The 15,954-nt window shown below is 46.9% G+C and overlaps 1 protein-coding gene across 1 annotated transcript; it reads left to right on the forward strand.

The window, feature by feature from the left end:
* The first annotated feature begins 540 nt into the window (after positions 1-540).
* MARCO (macrophage receptor with collagenous structure) lies at positions 541-10,524 on the forward strand. Its single transcript, XM_074911188.1, has 15 exons — positions 541-655; positions 1,706-1,807; positions 2,197-2,427; positions 2,825-2,860; positions 4,096-4,140; positions 4,494-4,601; positions 5,893-6,000; positions 6,120-6,164; positions 6,730-6,828; positions 6,924-6,977; positions 8,012-8,056; positions 8,189-8,296; positions 9,534-9,575; positions 9,903-10,079; positions 10,394-10,524. The coding sequence occupies exons 1-15, from the start codon at positions 541-543 to the stop codon at positions 10,522-10,524; spliced, it is 1,446 nt and encodes a 481-aa protein (XP_074767289.1).
* The last annotated feature ends 5,430 nt before the right edge of the window (positions 10,525-15,954 follow it).

Raw genomic sequence — 15,954 nt, forward strand, 5'->3', positions numbered from 1 at the left:
AAGCATCCCCCATCCCACCATGATTCACTTGTCTTTACAATTCCTCCTGACTCTTTCCCTCCTTGCACTTCAGTCATGCACCATCACTGAGTTATCATCTTGGTGCAAGTTGATGTGGTTTTCACTACCATGCAGTGCTCCACCTCCCCTCCCATGGAGGTTAACACTGGACATGGGATCTTCTTGGTTACATGAGGAGGTTTACTTGTGTTAGGAGCAAAATGTCCACTTCATGCCCAAGCCAGCTAAAATGAAGTATTGAATAACTCAGGGTTGAACCTTTTGCAGGATCCGGCCCGAGGTTTCATGGACACCATGTCCCCAAGTGATCATACAAGAGCAACTGAACATCTTAGCTGTGGGATTTTTTGAGGAACTGTTCAAATTACCACATCAGAGTTCTCGCAAGTCTATAAAAACTGCGCAGATAGGAAAAGCATATCAGAAAGCATATCTAATCAGAAGGCAGATAGGAAGTCCCTTCAGTTCCTTACTGTTCATAATCTAACAAGGCTTTAGCTTGGCCACAAGAAATTTGTCATGAAAGTTAAAGACAGATACGAGGGAGATGGAAATTCGAGTAATATGAACACTTACAGTATTTCAGACAAGACTGGGTTTGGCTCAGCTGTTACCACAACCTTTCAGATAAGTGGTAAGGTTTCTTTTTATTAAATGGATTGATATGGATTTTATCTAGTCTATGAGGAAAGCAGGACATAAAAATGGAATATTGTATTTGTACTGCATATTAAATGCTTTTTACAGTGATTTTGCTAGTAAATTAACTACCATTTAAAAAGAGAATATGTGAAAATGTCCTTTCTAGCCAAAAGCATTAGAAAAAATATAGTTCGTCTGTTTTAGAAAATGCCGAATTTCACTAAGTAAAACTTTCATATCTTAATAGTTAAGATACTGAAATCACCAGATCCAAGAAAAAATGTAAGTTTATGAATTTTTAGCTGAATATAAATACTTCACTGCTGACTAAACCATTCTATTGTAAAGCTAATTAAGTCATTGTACTCTTTTAAAACTTAGACTTTAAACTTCTGATTACATTGCTTTGAAAAAAACTCAATTAAGGGTAACTTACTGAATGTCTGAAGTAGTTATTAATGTTTCTGAGATACTTTTTTCTCCCTAAAGGCCAAAATTCAACAAAGCAACTTATTTCTTTTACACTTGCTGGTGACGATTTGTTTTAATTGTTAAGACTTGTTTTATTTGTTCTGCAGTTCAGTCTGTTATTGATTTTTCATTTGTTTCGATGCATACATGTATCACTGTTGGAATCACATGTATGCGGCACTCTGGATGGAGAGGGCATGTGCTTTGAGCAACCCTCTTTGAATGACAGCCTGGGACAACTAAAAGCGACGGAAACAGGGAGTTTATTGATGCAGAAAGGGGGAAACTACCACATTCATACTGTTATAGCTGGATTAAGTCTTGATGGAAGTGAGCTGGTTAAATTGGTTAAGGAAAAGGTGGCCAAGGGAATTGCAGTGCAAAGCCTGGGTGAGAAGGCAGCCTGCCTTGCCTGCAGGACCTGGCAGTCTCACAGAGGGACCTTGCTGCTCCCCGTCGCTGCAAGGCACTGCTAATTTATTGTGGCCAAGCCTGAAATGCCTGGAAGTGAGCAGAGTTTGTAGCAGGAGAGATGTGAGAAGAAGTCTACCCTACCACTGTTGATTTTTAGAGCCTCAAAGCCGAAGAAAGCCATCCATGTGCTGTTCTCGGACGGCCCTCGGCATCTACCTGCTGCTGCTGACGGCCTGCCAGGGGCTGCTGGTGTACAAAGGTAACGCTGCAGCCTTACTGCGGGCTTGACATCAAAAGGCAGCTTCGCTGGGTGCTCTCGGGTGGCACGGGCAAGTGGGGATGAGCATGCAGATAGGAAACCTCCGAGGAAGCACAGATGCTTCTCTGTACACTGCAAGTCAAAGCAGCTGCTTCAGGAAATCATTCCCCCTCCCTGTATATGTGCCTTGCATTTGCAAAAGCACTCCCGGCTGCACTCCTGGCTGCAGCAAAGACCGGGCACATGAAAACCACCTCCCCAGGTCAAACACTGGTGGTGCTTAACCCCAGGTGTCCGCCACAGGTGCCAAGGAGCTGCTCTGCCAAATAGGCATTTCCCACCTGGATAAGGCAGGGAATATTCATTGCATGGACATTTTGTTTCCTCAGTGTTTAAGATGCAGAGAGAGATATTGAAACTTCAGGAACAAAATGCATCCTATATAGAAGATATTCTGGAAAGCTCCTTTGATGACAAACTGCTTTTAGAGAGAAAGTCCGCAGAGAAGCATATGGGACATGAAGAAAACTGGAGGAGAAGCTTAGAAGAGGAAATCACCATAATTAAAAGCAGCAATGCAAACCTGATGATGATGATGAAAAACTTCACCCTGGTTCCAGGTATGGCTCCATTTCTCCATGCTGGCTGTACAGTGAGAAGAGCTGGTTCCCCTGCACATCTGGCAAAGCTGGGCCAAAATCCTAGTTAAGATGAACAAATAACTAGGGCAAGATTTGGACTTTCTGTCAGTTAGTGATGCACCAGTCAGTTGGTCCAGGGAGCTGGACACACCTGGAGAAGCTGGAGCACAGCCTTGTGCAGCCCTCCCAGATCACACTGCAGCTGCACATTTGGCTCCAGGCTGCTCTTCCCTCACATAACTTGTAGACTTGGGCTCTGGGTGCCTTCTGAAAGGGTGCTGTCTTTAGCACAGACCTCAAGCCTATCAACCCCACACTGGTATGTTCCCCACTGAGTTCTGACTACTGAAAAATATCTATTAAATATTTATTTCAGGGCCTCCTGGACGCAAAGGAGATCCTGGTCCACCAGGTAAATGAGCTGTAAGGAACTTTTCCTCTTCCTCTTTTTTTCCCTAAGAGACCTGAAGTGAGTATTTGGGATTTCAGTCTCTAGACCCAGATTCTACCCAATGTGTAGACAGGCAGTGCCTTGGCCATGAGGAGACCTGGTGCACCTTCTGACTGATCCTCTGGGAGCCTCAGCTTACCCGAGTGCTCCCACAGAGGTCAGTGACCACCACGGAGGAGCATTTTGGCTCTGCCTCCTCACTGCTACCCTACCAGAAAAGCTCAGGGGTGATGGAGAAACTGTACTTGGTTATTACCTGCAATAACCTCCCCAAATCTCCATGCGTGACAAGAGAGGACCTCTGAGGGGGTTTGTGTGCCTCCCATGACCAGCGGAGAGCTGGGCTTTCTGCCCCAGACACAGCAAGTACTGCTGTCCAGCTCATTCCGGGACAACTCAAGGACACCTTCCCAATCCCTGCTCTGTAGGCCCCCAGCTGAACACTGTGTGTTACAAACAGTGACAGATTTGGGACCTTGCTCACCCTGTCCCTGGGGAAACAACTGAACAGACTCAGGAATGAGCTGGGTGCAAGTGCTCCACTCCACAACTATGCACAATCTGCTTCCCTGGGCACCTGGGGTTTTGGGTAGAACTACACCCACTGAAGGAGATAAATGTCTCCAGACTGTGAGGATGCAGCAAGTCCTGATTTAATGTTGGCTCCACTTTGAGCCGAGGTTGGACTACACAACGTCCAGAGAAACCAGAGTTTCTATGATCCTATAATAATGATCTAAAATGCAACCCTTGTTAGATCAGGTCTGTATCTCATCCATCCCTAGTTCTTGGCTACACTGATGAGCTTTTCTGAAGAAAAAAAAATTAACACATTTTTAAAAATCATGTTTTCATATCTTCCTGGCTGCACTTATAACATTGAAAGAGCACCTCCCGCCAAGCACCGTTATTATACATCAGAGCCCAATTGTTCAGTGCATTTTCAGGAAAGATCTTCCCGAAGGTCCCCATGAGCTGGGCTTGGCTGGAGGACAGCTGGCCCCAGCCCAGCCACACACTCAGCTGAGATCCATGGACTTTACTCAAGCGCTTGTGCTGGTCCCTGACAGCTGAAGATTGGCCTCAGTGGTGACCGAAGGCACATGCACAAAAGATGATTAAAAAATTAATCTCTTCTTAGCCATTACTGCAAATAGATGATGTGTGTCAGCTGATATATGTATTTTACATCTCAGGGATACAGGGACCACCGGGGACAAAGGGAGACCGAGGATTCCAAGGTAAGGCTTTTCTGACACCTGAATTACTTCTGTGGATGAACATAAAGTGAGTTTATGGATGGTTTTATAGGCAATCTTGTCCTCAGTCAAGGTGTAAGTCAGTAGGAATGTCATTGGAGTTGAATAAGCCTATGTAAAACTAATGTGAACAAAAGCAAAACTTAGATGGAAAAAATCTAATTTTAAAAGTCAATGTGAACCAGTCACAATGGGCCAGTTCCCCACTGCCACCAGCACCAGTCTCAAGTACACGAAGTGTGGAGTTTGGCTCATACCCACAGCTGAACCGCATGGCCTGCTGTTGGCATTCACTAGCCACGGCACCCAGTGCAAAGGTGGTGTTGTCCTTGCAGGCTTACATGGACTGCAGGGTGCGAAGGGGAGCAAAGGAGATCCTGGTCCTGCGGGTCTAAGCGGTGAACCAGGAGTGAGAGGAGAAAAAGGAGAGATAGGGCTTACAGGTAAGACTTCTTCACTATCTCAACATTTTTAAGGTTGTCACATCTATTCCTGTTTAAACTCTTTCTCCTTAAAACACCAGAAGAAGTCTTCATAAGTCAGATATTTCATAGAAATCCAGGCAGCCCCGAGCATGGCTTGCTGGTCAATGAAAGAGCTGGATGAACAGAACACTTGACCTGATATGAAGGGATTTCATTTCATGTCATGCTCCAGCAAAGCTCACAAAGGAGGGATGGGAAAAGGGGACATGCAAAATGTTGACTCTGAACCATGGAAATCTCTTTATAGAGTAACCATCTAATGAAAGCCACAGGTATTCAATTACCAGCCCATCCCACATTAAAGCAGCGATGTTTGCAGTAGGATTTTCATGGTATAAAATAATACGATATAATTTATATGCACAAGCATGTGGATGTTAGTCCTCACTTTAGTAAAACCTAGTTCTGAGAGCTTTGTATTTTATATAAGCTTGACTTCTATACACCTTAAGTAGAAGAGTTATACACTGTTTCTCCCATGTAGCATGCATTAGTGGGCATCTCCAGGATAGTCATGGTCTCATATGGGCTGCATCCGGAGAGGAAAGCAAAATAGCAAAAGAAAGCAGATGTGTGGTGCAGACCAGGGAGGACAGTTGGACAGGTTGATTAGAGCTTCCTCAGATCTTCCATCAGATCCTACATGCTCCAGTGTGCTCATTAGCACAAGTTGCTCCAGAAGGGAAAAGTGAAAGTAGGATAAATACCAAAAGATGAGCACTTTGGGATAATTCTGGAGCAGAAAGATGAAGGAGATGTCAGTTTTTAAATGAGGTACTTTCAAGTAATTGAGCTCTTCTGGAGCATGCTGATCACCTGTTCAGAGAAGAGATGGCTAAGGGCAGATTTGGCAAGTCCCTGGAAGCACCGGAGTTGAATATGCTGTTCTCCATCTCCACTGTGGCTAGGAGAAGGGAAAGGTTTGGACTGCAATAAGGGATATTTAACTAGAGACAAAACCACTCTAGTGGTAGGGACAATTTAGGGAATAGGCTGGGGAGGTGTCATAGCACCACTGCAAACCTTTAACAGCAGGTCAGACAAACATCGGGCCAGTCTGCCAGAGATGGAGGTGGCTCAGACTTCTGAAGTGCCATCCAGCCCTGTGTCCCTACAACTTTATGAAATGGTAAATGCAGGTGTAAGGCCAAATTCTGCTACTGGTGCAGCTAGACAGGGGTACTCCACTGGCTGCAGAGACAATGAATGTGCTTTTGAATTTATACATGTGTGCTGTGCTGTTTGATAGGTCTCCAAGGACAGAAAGGCGAAACGGGCAGGAAGGGAGACCCCGGGCCCCGTGGACCCATGGGTCCTCAGGGAGAGCAGGGAGTCCCAGGACTGCCAGGTTTAAATGGTAAGTGCAGAGGACACAGCACAACCCACTGTCAACACATGTGTGCCATGGTGGAGGGCTGCCCTAGCTGAAGCGTTTGGCTAAGCCTCGTTAGCACTGATGCTAGGATATTGTTACAGGTAACAAGGGGGAACCTGGACATCCTGGGCAGAAAGGAGAAGCAGGTAAGCCGTACAGAATGTGCAGTTTCTTCTAGAGATATGAGACCGATTTCTTTTAGATGGTCATTCATGACAAGGAAAATTGCAGCCAGGTTAGTTACAAGCATGGGTAAGAGAAGATGATGATCAGATGAAGAAGCCATGCCAACATTGTGCAAACACATCCCGCAGCCTCGGCTGTCTCATCTGGACCCCACTCACTGTGCAGGAGAATGAGCAGGAAAGAAGGGTCCTGTACCGAGGAGACCCATGTCCTCCTTCCTGACATGTGTGCACACACAAGGGCAGAAATTGGCTACTTTTAGGAAAGCACTAGTGCTTCTCAAGGCTGACAGTCTGCAAGGACCTGGGCCCATATGGCCTTTCACTCCAGACCATCACTCACTGAGCCGCTAAGATTAGCACTGCCAGGGGAGGGGTGCAATTCAGAGAAACCCAGCTCTTGTTTTGCCTTCATAGGGTCAACTCAACCTGCATAGTACAGGAGCTGGTGATTTAGTTATCTTTATTTTTTTCCTTTCATATGCTGTGTGGCATTTCATGTGTGCTGCTTATTTTCAACCTTAAGGTGTAATAGGACAACCTGGACTTGTGGGAATTCCTGGCGCTGAAGGCAGACCTGGTCAGAAAGGGGAGAAGGGGGACAGTGGGCCAAGTGGTAGTCCAGGTACGACATGACTCAAACCTGTAAGTTACTGACGTCCTACTCTGCCCTTGCTCTGACTGATGGCTTGACCCTTATTGATTTGTTTTTAATTTTAGGAATACCAGGCATTGCAGGACTCAGAGGTGAAAAAGGAGACAGAGGGATAACAGGTAAAGGAGAATAAACCAGGTTTGGGGTCAACAACACACATCATGCAGACACTGGAAAGGGATCTGCAACAGCAAGGAGGAGATCTGCTGAGTCCTGTTCTTGGAGGCCCAACACATCCTAGAATGTCATGGTGGACCTGGGCCTCTGCCATACTGCAAGGGGGTAGTTACTCACAGGAGGGGTGGTTTCAACCATCTGTAACATACATGAGGAGGAGATGCCTGCATTTTTATATAAATAGAAAACACACACACAAAGTAGAAGTTTAAGATGAATCAAACAAACTCCCCACCCTGAAGCTAAAGACAAATTTTACTGGCTGTAAATCTGATGGGGAAGGGCATTTGCTAGCAAGCATCTGTCCTGGCCTCCTCTGTAGCATTGCAGGAAGGGGTATCTTCAGAAGCGAGCTTGGAGCACATAACCTAGGCCTTTCCTTGGATCTTCCTTCTGAAAAAGTCCACCTCTCTGTCCAGGCATCCAAATGATAAGGGACATTCTTCACTACAAGCCTATTCTGGTGTATTTATTTCTCTGGAATCAACATTTTTAGCTCTGAATTCATATAGTGCACACAACCTCTCATCTCCATCAGGAGGTGACAAAGGTCCAAGCGCTGCACATTTCTGCATTCATTGATAACTGGATGATAGGGATGAGAGTTACCTGGCCCAACATTATGTGCTTGCACGTGTCTGATGCACCTAAATTTACATGTCTAGACTCTCTATGTGGTCAGTGAACACCCACCTGGAGGAAGAGTCTCTATCCCATCAGTGGAGTTCAGGGTACGAAATAAATGACCAGAAGTTGATCTGCTTCAGAAGTCAATTCTCTGCTGCCTGTATTTTCTTTATTGTCTGTACTGAGTATAATGGAAAATAAAACACCCACTTCAGAAATGGGTGACTATAGTGTAGACAGCTGAACCAGGTGAGTTGAAATCCATTATAAATATTAGTTTACATAAGCTTTTATAAATGTACAAATCTCTGTCTTATAAATTTTTATTTGCTTGTTTTGATGATCTTAGGTGTTCCAGGGCAAAAGGGAACAAAGGGAGAATATGGCATGCCAGGTAAACCCTTGTTTGACAGCATGACTTATTCTGATGATGCAACATTCCACTTCTCTGCATCAATGTGAAATGCTCATCACATTCTTTCCTTGGGAAGAGATAAATGCAATGACTTTTTTGCTTTCCACCCAGGCATCCCAGGCCTAACTGGTCAAAAAGGAAGCAAGGGTGATTATGGCAGCCAAGGTCCAAAAGGAGAACCGGGAGTAAAAGGAGCCAAGGGAGACCGTGGATTATCTGGTAAGGCTGTTTACTGTGGGGTCTGTGGAGCTGATGGTGCATTTGGGTTTGGGACTGTACATCACAGACTGGCACAAGCTGCCCTGGGGCATGTTTACAGAGCTCGTTCAGAGGAACGAAACAGACAGATCAGTCTTCCCAGAAGATGAATGTGCAGTGACACATTTACACCTTGGGAGGTGTGCTAAAGGACATGCAAGTAAACAGATGCATTAGATTTTCTCACATCCCGATCTCACAGAAAACTGCAACAATCCATGTTCCTCTGCATTGTAGAGACAACTTGCAGCATGCCACACCACTGGGATAAATCCCACATAAATGTGGTGGTCAGGAACAGAGAATCAGAAATACCAGAGCTGTTTAACTACATGTCATTAATTGTAGGACATAATATAACTCCCCATCCTTACCCCCCTCCCTTCCAATCATAGAATGCTTCCAAAAACCCTAAGACCTGTAGTAAAAAAAAACCCAAACCAATAGTTATGGCAGGCCATGGGAACCAGCCAGTGCTCCAGATTATTTTTCTTTTAATTATTCACACAGAACAGTATGAGAGTCCTCAGAAATAAAATAAATTAGAGCCCATGTTGCGCTCCTCCATGCACTCCTCTTCTGGAGCTTTGTCTCTGAAGGAGGGGAAAAGTGTAACTGGGGTGATCCCAGGTTAGGGACTGCCCTCTGGGTGGGTTTCATTTCCTAGTCCCCAGAAGGAGACAGCAATGTGTGCTTTGTGGAAGTAGATTCTGGGGGAAGACCTCATTTGGTTTTTTCAAACACCCTTGCTCTCAAGACCAGGATGCTACACGGAAATGTGGAGGACTTTTGGGAGTGGCTTGCACTTGAAGAGCAAACCCCATGATGTAGATTTTCCTGCAAGTACTTTGGAAGACACTATGCCTGTTTCTGGAGAGCCCAAAGGCTATCAGAGATGTTATTTTACTGGTAGTAGTGGGAATAAGATATGTTTCCCACAAGTGAGTGGGTAGGATTTTGTAAGCAGCCCCTTTCTTGGGTCACACATGAGGAAGACTTTACTGTATGTTATCCTACTTTTCTTGCCGTATTTCTTTTACATACCCTTAGCCACCTCAGGGGGTCCCTTCCACAGGGGGACAGAGCCCTCATATCTCTGACACATCCAATTGTTCAAAAAAGTTAATAACTGGATTTTCCTCCAAAGAGCTGTAAAATATTTGCGTGCTTTTTTTTTTTTTTTTTTAATTTGGAACAGGTTCACCAGGAATGAAAGGGAGCAAAGGTGAAAAGGGAGAAGGTACTGGACTTTTATTACTTCTTCTCTCACTTGCTTTGTGGCACTGAAGCTATCTGAGACCAGGACCAACACTGGTTAACCCACAGCATGGCTACCAGAACTGAGGCGTCCATGCTCAGAGCTGCAGCCTGGTATCTCCTGACCCAGGAGAGGGCACTGAATTGTTCAGATTTGAGCTACCTGTAACTTCTGGTTCCACCTGGTTACAGCTGTGGAGATGGGAACATTTGTCCTGTTTGGGTGGTCACTGCTTCTATCTTTCAGTGTGTTTTTTTTCTCATGCCTATATGACCAGTAGAGTTATTTTCTTGTCCTCTGAACTGTCAGGCAATGTCAATCATCTTGTACGAATAGCGGGAGGGGGCAGAAGGGGACGTGTGGAAGTCTTCCATCAAGGGTCTTGGGGAACAATATGTGATGATAACTGGGACAACCAAGATGCCACTGTGGTCTGCCGAATGCTGGGATACAGCCATGCAGTCTCCACCTTCACAGCCACAGCAGGTGAGTCCACAATAGCCTTCCACCTCCCCAGGCCTGGCATGGGATGTTACACACACCCAGAAAGCACCACAGCAAGATCCTCTACACAAGTGGTGGGAGAGCAAAAAGGATCGCTGCAAAGGCCCAGCTCATTTCCCTTGGGATGAGGGATCTGCATGTCAAGTGCTGCTTGAACCATGCCTAAAGGCTTGATTTCCAACCCAATGCACATCTGCTATCCATAAGGGTATCTTAGGAAAAAAAAAAAAGCATATTCCTCTTTCTTTTGTCCAACAGTTTTTTCTTTCTTTGTTTGTTTAATTCATCTTCCAAAGGCACTGGACAAATTTGGCTTGATGATGTAAAATGCAGAGGGAATGAACATTCAATTTTTGACTGTCCGAAGAGCAACTGGGGTGTGAATGACTGTTTCCACAGCGAGGACGCTGGGGTGGAGTGTAGTTGATGGGACACCGAGGCTGCCCTGGGAGCCACTGCTTGCCTCTGCTCTCTTTGGAGCTCTTCTTCATGACGCGAACCCACTTTCTTCAGTCTCTTTACCAGGTCACGAAAATATTGACAGAGAAAGTTGAATTTTCAATAAATTGATAACGGTTGCAAGACCCACAGGTAACCTGAAACATCTCCACTGTCACAAAACAGACAGAGCTGAGGCACATGAGCCAGTTTACAGCTTTTTCAGTTACCTGACATCAGCTCATCTCCAGTAGCTCACACGTGTGTGACCCTCTAAGTCCACAGGGGAGGAGAGATGGTCCCCTTTAGCTTAGTGCAGTAAGAGAGAACAGGATCAGTGTGCAGAAATGGGCAGTTACGGCAATTGAGCTGGCTAGTCCATCTTCACCACAGTACAGTTGGGAATCTGAGCCTAAAACCCCCAGTGAAGTGCATACACCCAAGACAGAGGATGCTCAGAAATCATCACGTGATCTCTCTGGCATGCAAATATAAATGTTCTCCAAAAAGGATGCTGATCACAGGTTAAAGTGCTAAAATAAGTGCCTGGGATCTAGGTGCTGTACTATCATGATTTAGCAGAGACCTTCGTTTTGACCTTGGCCAATCCACTTCCTTCTCTGTCAGTGTTTCCTAACCTGTCCCTGGCAGCAATAAGCCTTATCGGGTGTATAAAACTAAGTGTTCCATACCTTTAGAAATTAGATGCTCTAGTAAAGCAAAGGGATGACAACTAAAAGTAATAATGGGAAAGTATCAGCTAATTAAACTTCCAGAGCAAAAATAAGGACTTCAAACCAAAGGCTTCTACCTTAACTGAAAGTCTTACATATGTCTGAGATAACAGCTGAAAGGCTTCTCTTTCTTAAGGCCTAAGTCTTTCCTTTTCCGCCAGCACAGGGATTCAGCAGGTGACAAGCAGTCTGTGTACATGTAGCTGGGCACACCACAACAATATGCTTGTAGACATTTGGTTTGCAAACCAAAATGAAACCAAATGAAAAACATGTAATTGACCCGACATCTCTGCCTTAATGTGAGTCATAATTGCATCTGTCTACACAGCTTTGAAACTTGGTTTTAGTGCTTAGAAATCCAGATATATGTGGAAAAAACAAGCAGTGCTGGTAAGAGCAGGAGGTGACAGGGCATTCAGGGCCAGTGTGAGTGAGAAGATCCAGCAGCGTGCAGGGTGCAACAGCGCAGTCTGCAACAACGCTCATCACCATTTTGCACCAGAGCAAATGTTTGTTATGGGGTCTCAGGCCTCAGGAAAGAAGTCTGGAAAATCCAAAGAGTTTTCCACTACCCACTCTGATGCCTTTGACCGCAGAAAAATTAAGAGAGACACTTATCAGTCTTGGCTCTGGTTTAGAGGAGGCAAGGAGCACCTGCCACAAACCAGTGGTGAAACCTGATGAATAACAACTATTTCAGAGCTGGTGGAAGCAGACAGTGGCTCATCTGCACAAGAAGAGACAAAAGCTTTCTGTTCTGGTAGGGAGCCCCACCACTAACAGCATGCTGAGTGCCAGCGCTTGGGCTTACATGGCTTTCCCAAGGCTCCCACAGAGAGTGCTGAGCCTGCACGGGTTTCCTTTGTCTTTGTTTGTGTGGCAACATGTAAATGAAGCATTTCCACTGTTAGGAAATAAAGGATTTACAAGCTGTGTTCTTGCCTTGATTCATCACTATGTGGTACGTACACTGCTTTTTTCTCACTTTCCTTGCTAATGGGGTGTGTTCCTCTCCATTTTTAAGGCTAAATGCTGAGACTTGTGATTTTTTTCATCAGGCAAAACTGCCACTGAAGGGAAAGTCACAAAATGGGTGACCCTTTGGCTGTACTTAAACTCTACATAAATCTCCTTTTTGGAGAATGGACATCCAGAAAATAACAGTTGTGTCAGGATTAAGGTCAGGACACCAGGGGTTAGATCTGCATGCCCAGGGCAAAAGACACCATAGTCCAGCTCATCTGCTCCTAAGTGAGCAGGAACAGGTTGAACCCAAGCTACTGTTCAACACTGTGGCCAGAAACCAGAGCATGATGTACTTATCCTACTCCCCCACCACTTCTTCACCCTGCAGTGCAGATATAAAAATCTACAAAACCTGGAGTCAGAGGGATTTCGTATCACTCCAGGAGAGACCATGACAACACTGAAGAGTTCAGTGCCAAGTACACAAAATGGCATTTGTCTTGCAGGGACTAAAGGAGGAAGGGGAAGGGCTCGCGGTGGCTCAGGCAGGCACACAGCCAGAGTGACAGCTACAGGGGCTGGGAAAGCCACTGCTAAAGGGGAATGGGCCAGAACATGCAGCTGCCTGGCAGCACTGGCATAGTCTCCTCCATTCAGTGGGGATGCAGGAACCAGTAGAGAAATGCTTACACCGGTATAGTTCATTCTGGTCTGGGAAGGGTAACAGGGGTCTCAGAATCAGGACCTGCGTTAATATTACCATGCTGGCAAAACCAGAGCTTGGCAGGAAAACAAACGTGGCCTTCATAAAACCTCTCCCTATGCCCGGTCCCGAGAGGGAAGCCCAGCCAGCTGCGGGCACAAAGCTCACACAAGAATTAGAAATACAATCATTTCTGCCTGGTAAAGCAGAGCATGTCTGAGCTGTGAGAGAAGAACCGAGCCCAGCGCAGGGTGTGCCATGTGCAAGAAATAGCATCCACTGGAGGGGATCACCATGGCTGGGTCACCCGTGGTTTCACACTCCCTGACTGTGTCAGTCCTGATGGATCCTCTTGGAGAAGCGCTGCCCAGCTGTGAACAAACAGCAGAGAATGCTAGCTGGTGGCAGCACAATTTACGTCTGATCCTCTTCTGTTCAAACCTGGGTGAAACTAGAAAGAAGTCACTAAGGTAATCAAAGTAGGAAGAAATTCTTCCCAGTTCCCATGGAGGTAGGTAAGCTGAAGGAGTTGTGGGGGCAGTGAGGCAGCAGGCTCGCTTTCTGCACGAGCCAGGAGTCCAGGTGCCAGAAATGAAATTTTGATGTCCCACTTTAGCAGATTCAGAAATTCACACTAAATTCCACACTCTTAACTCAAATGACTGATGTCTGTGGCACCTCTTCACGTGATATAAACTGTCACACTCACTGCTATATCGTGTTTTGACAGAGGGTTATTTAACTCCAAAAAGCAAAAAAAAAAAACCACCCTGATTTCTTGCTGAATCGTTGAAAAAAAACCTAGCATGGGGACAGCCAGGCCTAAATTATCTTGATGTCTTGTGTCAGATCAACGTTTCCCAGCAGGACAATGGCTGGACATACGGCTACCGGGGGTGCCACCGGCGGGACCTACGGATGAGCTCCGGGTATCCCCCCACAACCCAGCGGCGCTGAACTACCGGACACGCTACAGCCACCTCCACGCACAACCCGTATTTATTAAAAATGCTCCTTCCCGACACTAAGGGGAGCTCAAGGGCCACCACCCGCTCCGCCGCCGCCGCGCCGGGGGCCCTGCGGCGCCAAACGGCCCGGTCCAGCTCGGCTCGGCTCGGCTCAGCGCGGCTCGGCTCAGCGCAGCTCGGCTCGGCACGGCCCGACCTGGATCGGCTCGGCTCGGCTCGGCTCGGCACGGCCCGACCTGGATCGGCTCGGCTCGGCCCGGCCCGGCCCGGCCCGGCTGCTGCCTTCTCCCAGGGAGAACCGTGGCTCCTGCGCATCCCGGGAGCGGGAGGGCAGCGACGGCCAGAGGGTTCCAGTGGTGCAGCCGGAGGGTTCCCTGTGTCACTGGGAAGGAGAAAAACGCGGGGTTTTTCTGTTCAAAAGGGACTGACGAGACCCGAAACTCGAGGGCGGGGTGCTCAGTCTGAGGGGCTGAGGCAGGCTCTGGCGGGCCTTCGGTAACTCCAGCTGCAGTCATCCAGTCACCCCAGAAAAATAAGAGAGGAAAGTACCTTTGTGCTTCGGTCTCTTGTTCCTGATGGTTTATGTGAGACTGCCAAGCATTTGGGACAGTTTTACAGGTTTTCCTCTCTGCTGGGAACTAGGAACACTTTTTCAGGCCATCTCCCAGATTTCTCCCCCTGGGAGGGACAGAGGGACAGCTGCACAGCTCACCCCAGCCTGGCCGCTGGGCAGGCAGCACCCGAGTCACAACCTGGCACCTGGAGCCTGAAACCCAGCCCTGGGGCCTCCGGGCAGCAGGTCTGGAGGACACTGGCGCCCCACGCATCCACCTCTCCGGTGCAAGGGAAGGTCCATCGGGGCAGGAGGAGTGCTACAGCTCGCCACAGGGTACTCAGTGAGCCACGAGAAAGCCTCTTGCGTCTACAAAGATGGTAGCCCTGAGATGTAAAGGCTGGCTTGCATGCCCATGCCACCTCTCTCCCCAAATACCCAGCTCGGTCCTATTCAGCTCCAGCTTTTAAGTCTCCCAACTAACTGTCCTACACTGCCCTAAAATAGCTATCTATAATAGTTGATGAGGAGTTGTACAGCTTTGCTTATCATCCACTCCCAGCACCAATTAAAAAGATTTAGTTAAGCAAAATGCAATTACTCTGTCATGGATAAAAGGGATACAATTAATTAAAAAGGAATACTTTCCCTTAGGAATGCGGTTATTTCCAGATGCTCCCATCCCTGTCCCTGACCACTCCTCGTGAGCTGAAGAGATTTGGGGTGGGGAGAACTGGGGTTTTGGGTAGTTCATCTCCCCATCTCGCTGATCCACATGTATTTCTGAGGTGAGTTAGCAAGACCCTTGAGGACACAGATCTTCTCAGGAGCCCTAAAACATCATTTCCAACATAACTGACATGGATCTCCCTGTTTTTCCAGGAAGATGAACATTCCATAGAGGCTGTCTGGCACCAAGTTGGGACTTCACTGCTTTGAGGAGAAAATTGGGCTTTTTGTCAACTGTGAAGGAATGGGGAGCAGCCAGAGACTATGGGATATGTGGTATGGCTGGAAGAATGTACCAAAATCTGCAAGGGAAGCAGTTGAAGTGAAGTTTCCCATCTTGTATCCCTTGGGAAGGGAGGAGACATGTGCCACCCCTCCCAGCTGGCTGCACAGGCAGGCACCCAGGCTGCTGGTTTCCCAGCCCCGTGGTGCAGAGACGCTTGGCCCCAGCCAACACCTCTTCCATGGACAGTCAGATCCAGAAAGCTCAGCTCTGAGCAAGGTGCAGATTTCCCAGCATGGGAGCTTTAGATTGCAGAGGGTCCTGCTGAGAATGTGTGTTAATAAATAAAAGGTATTTATCTAATCATTGCCATGTATCGATATTGGCATTGCTGTCAAACCACAGAAAAATGACACAGAGGAGGAGGCTGCAGGTTGCCAGTGGAGTTTGATGAGAGGCTGAATGCAATTTTCATATCCTCAACAGAAGTCACACGCAATTCAAAGCACCACCCAGCCACAAAGGGCTGCTGAAGAGCAC

The sequence above is a fragment of the Athene noctua genome, chromosome 7 (genome assembly GCF_965140245.1).
Source record: "Athene noctua chromosome 7, bAthNoc1.hap1.1, whole genome shotgun sequence".
NCBI lineage: Eukaryota > Metazoa > Chordata > Aves > Strigiformes > Strigidae > Athene > Athene noctua.

Bases quoted from the DNA above. Each gene is read 5' to 3' on its own strand.
- MARCO (XM_074911188.1), top strand. From the start codon at position 541: ATGAAAGTTAAAGACAGATACGAGGGAGATGGAAATTCGAGTAATATG. The intron at 1,808-2,196 runs GTAACGCTGCAG...TTGTTTCCTCAG, and splicing joins GGGGCTGCTGGTGTACAAAG to TGTTTAAGATGCAGAGAGAG. The intron at 6,165-6,729 runs GTAAGCCGTACA...TTCAACCTTAAG, and splicing joins TGGGCAGAAAGGAGAAGCAG to GTGTAATAGGACAACCTGGA.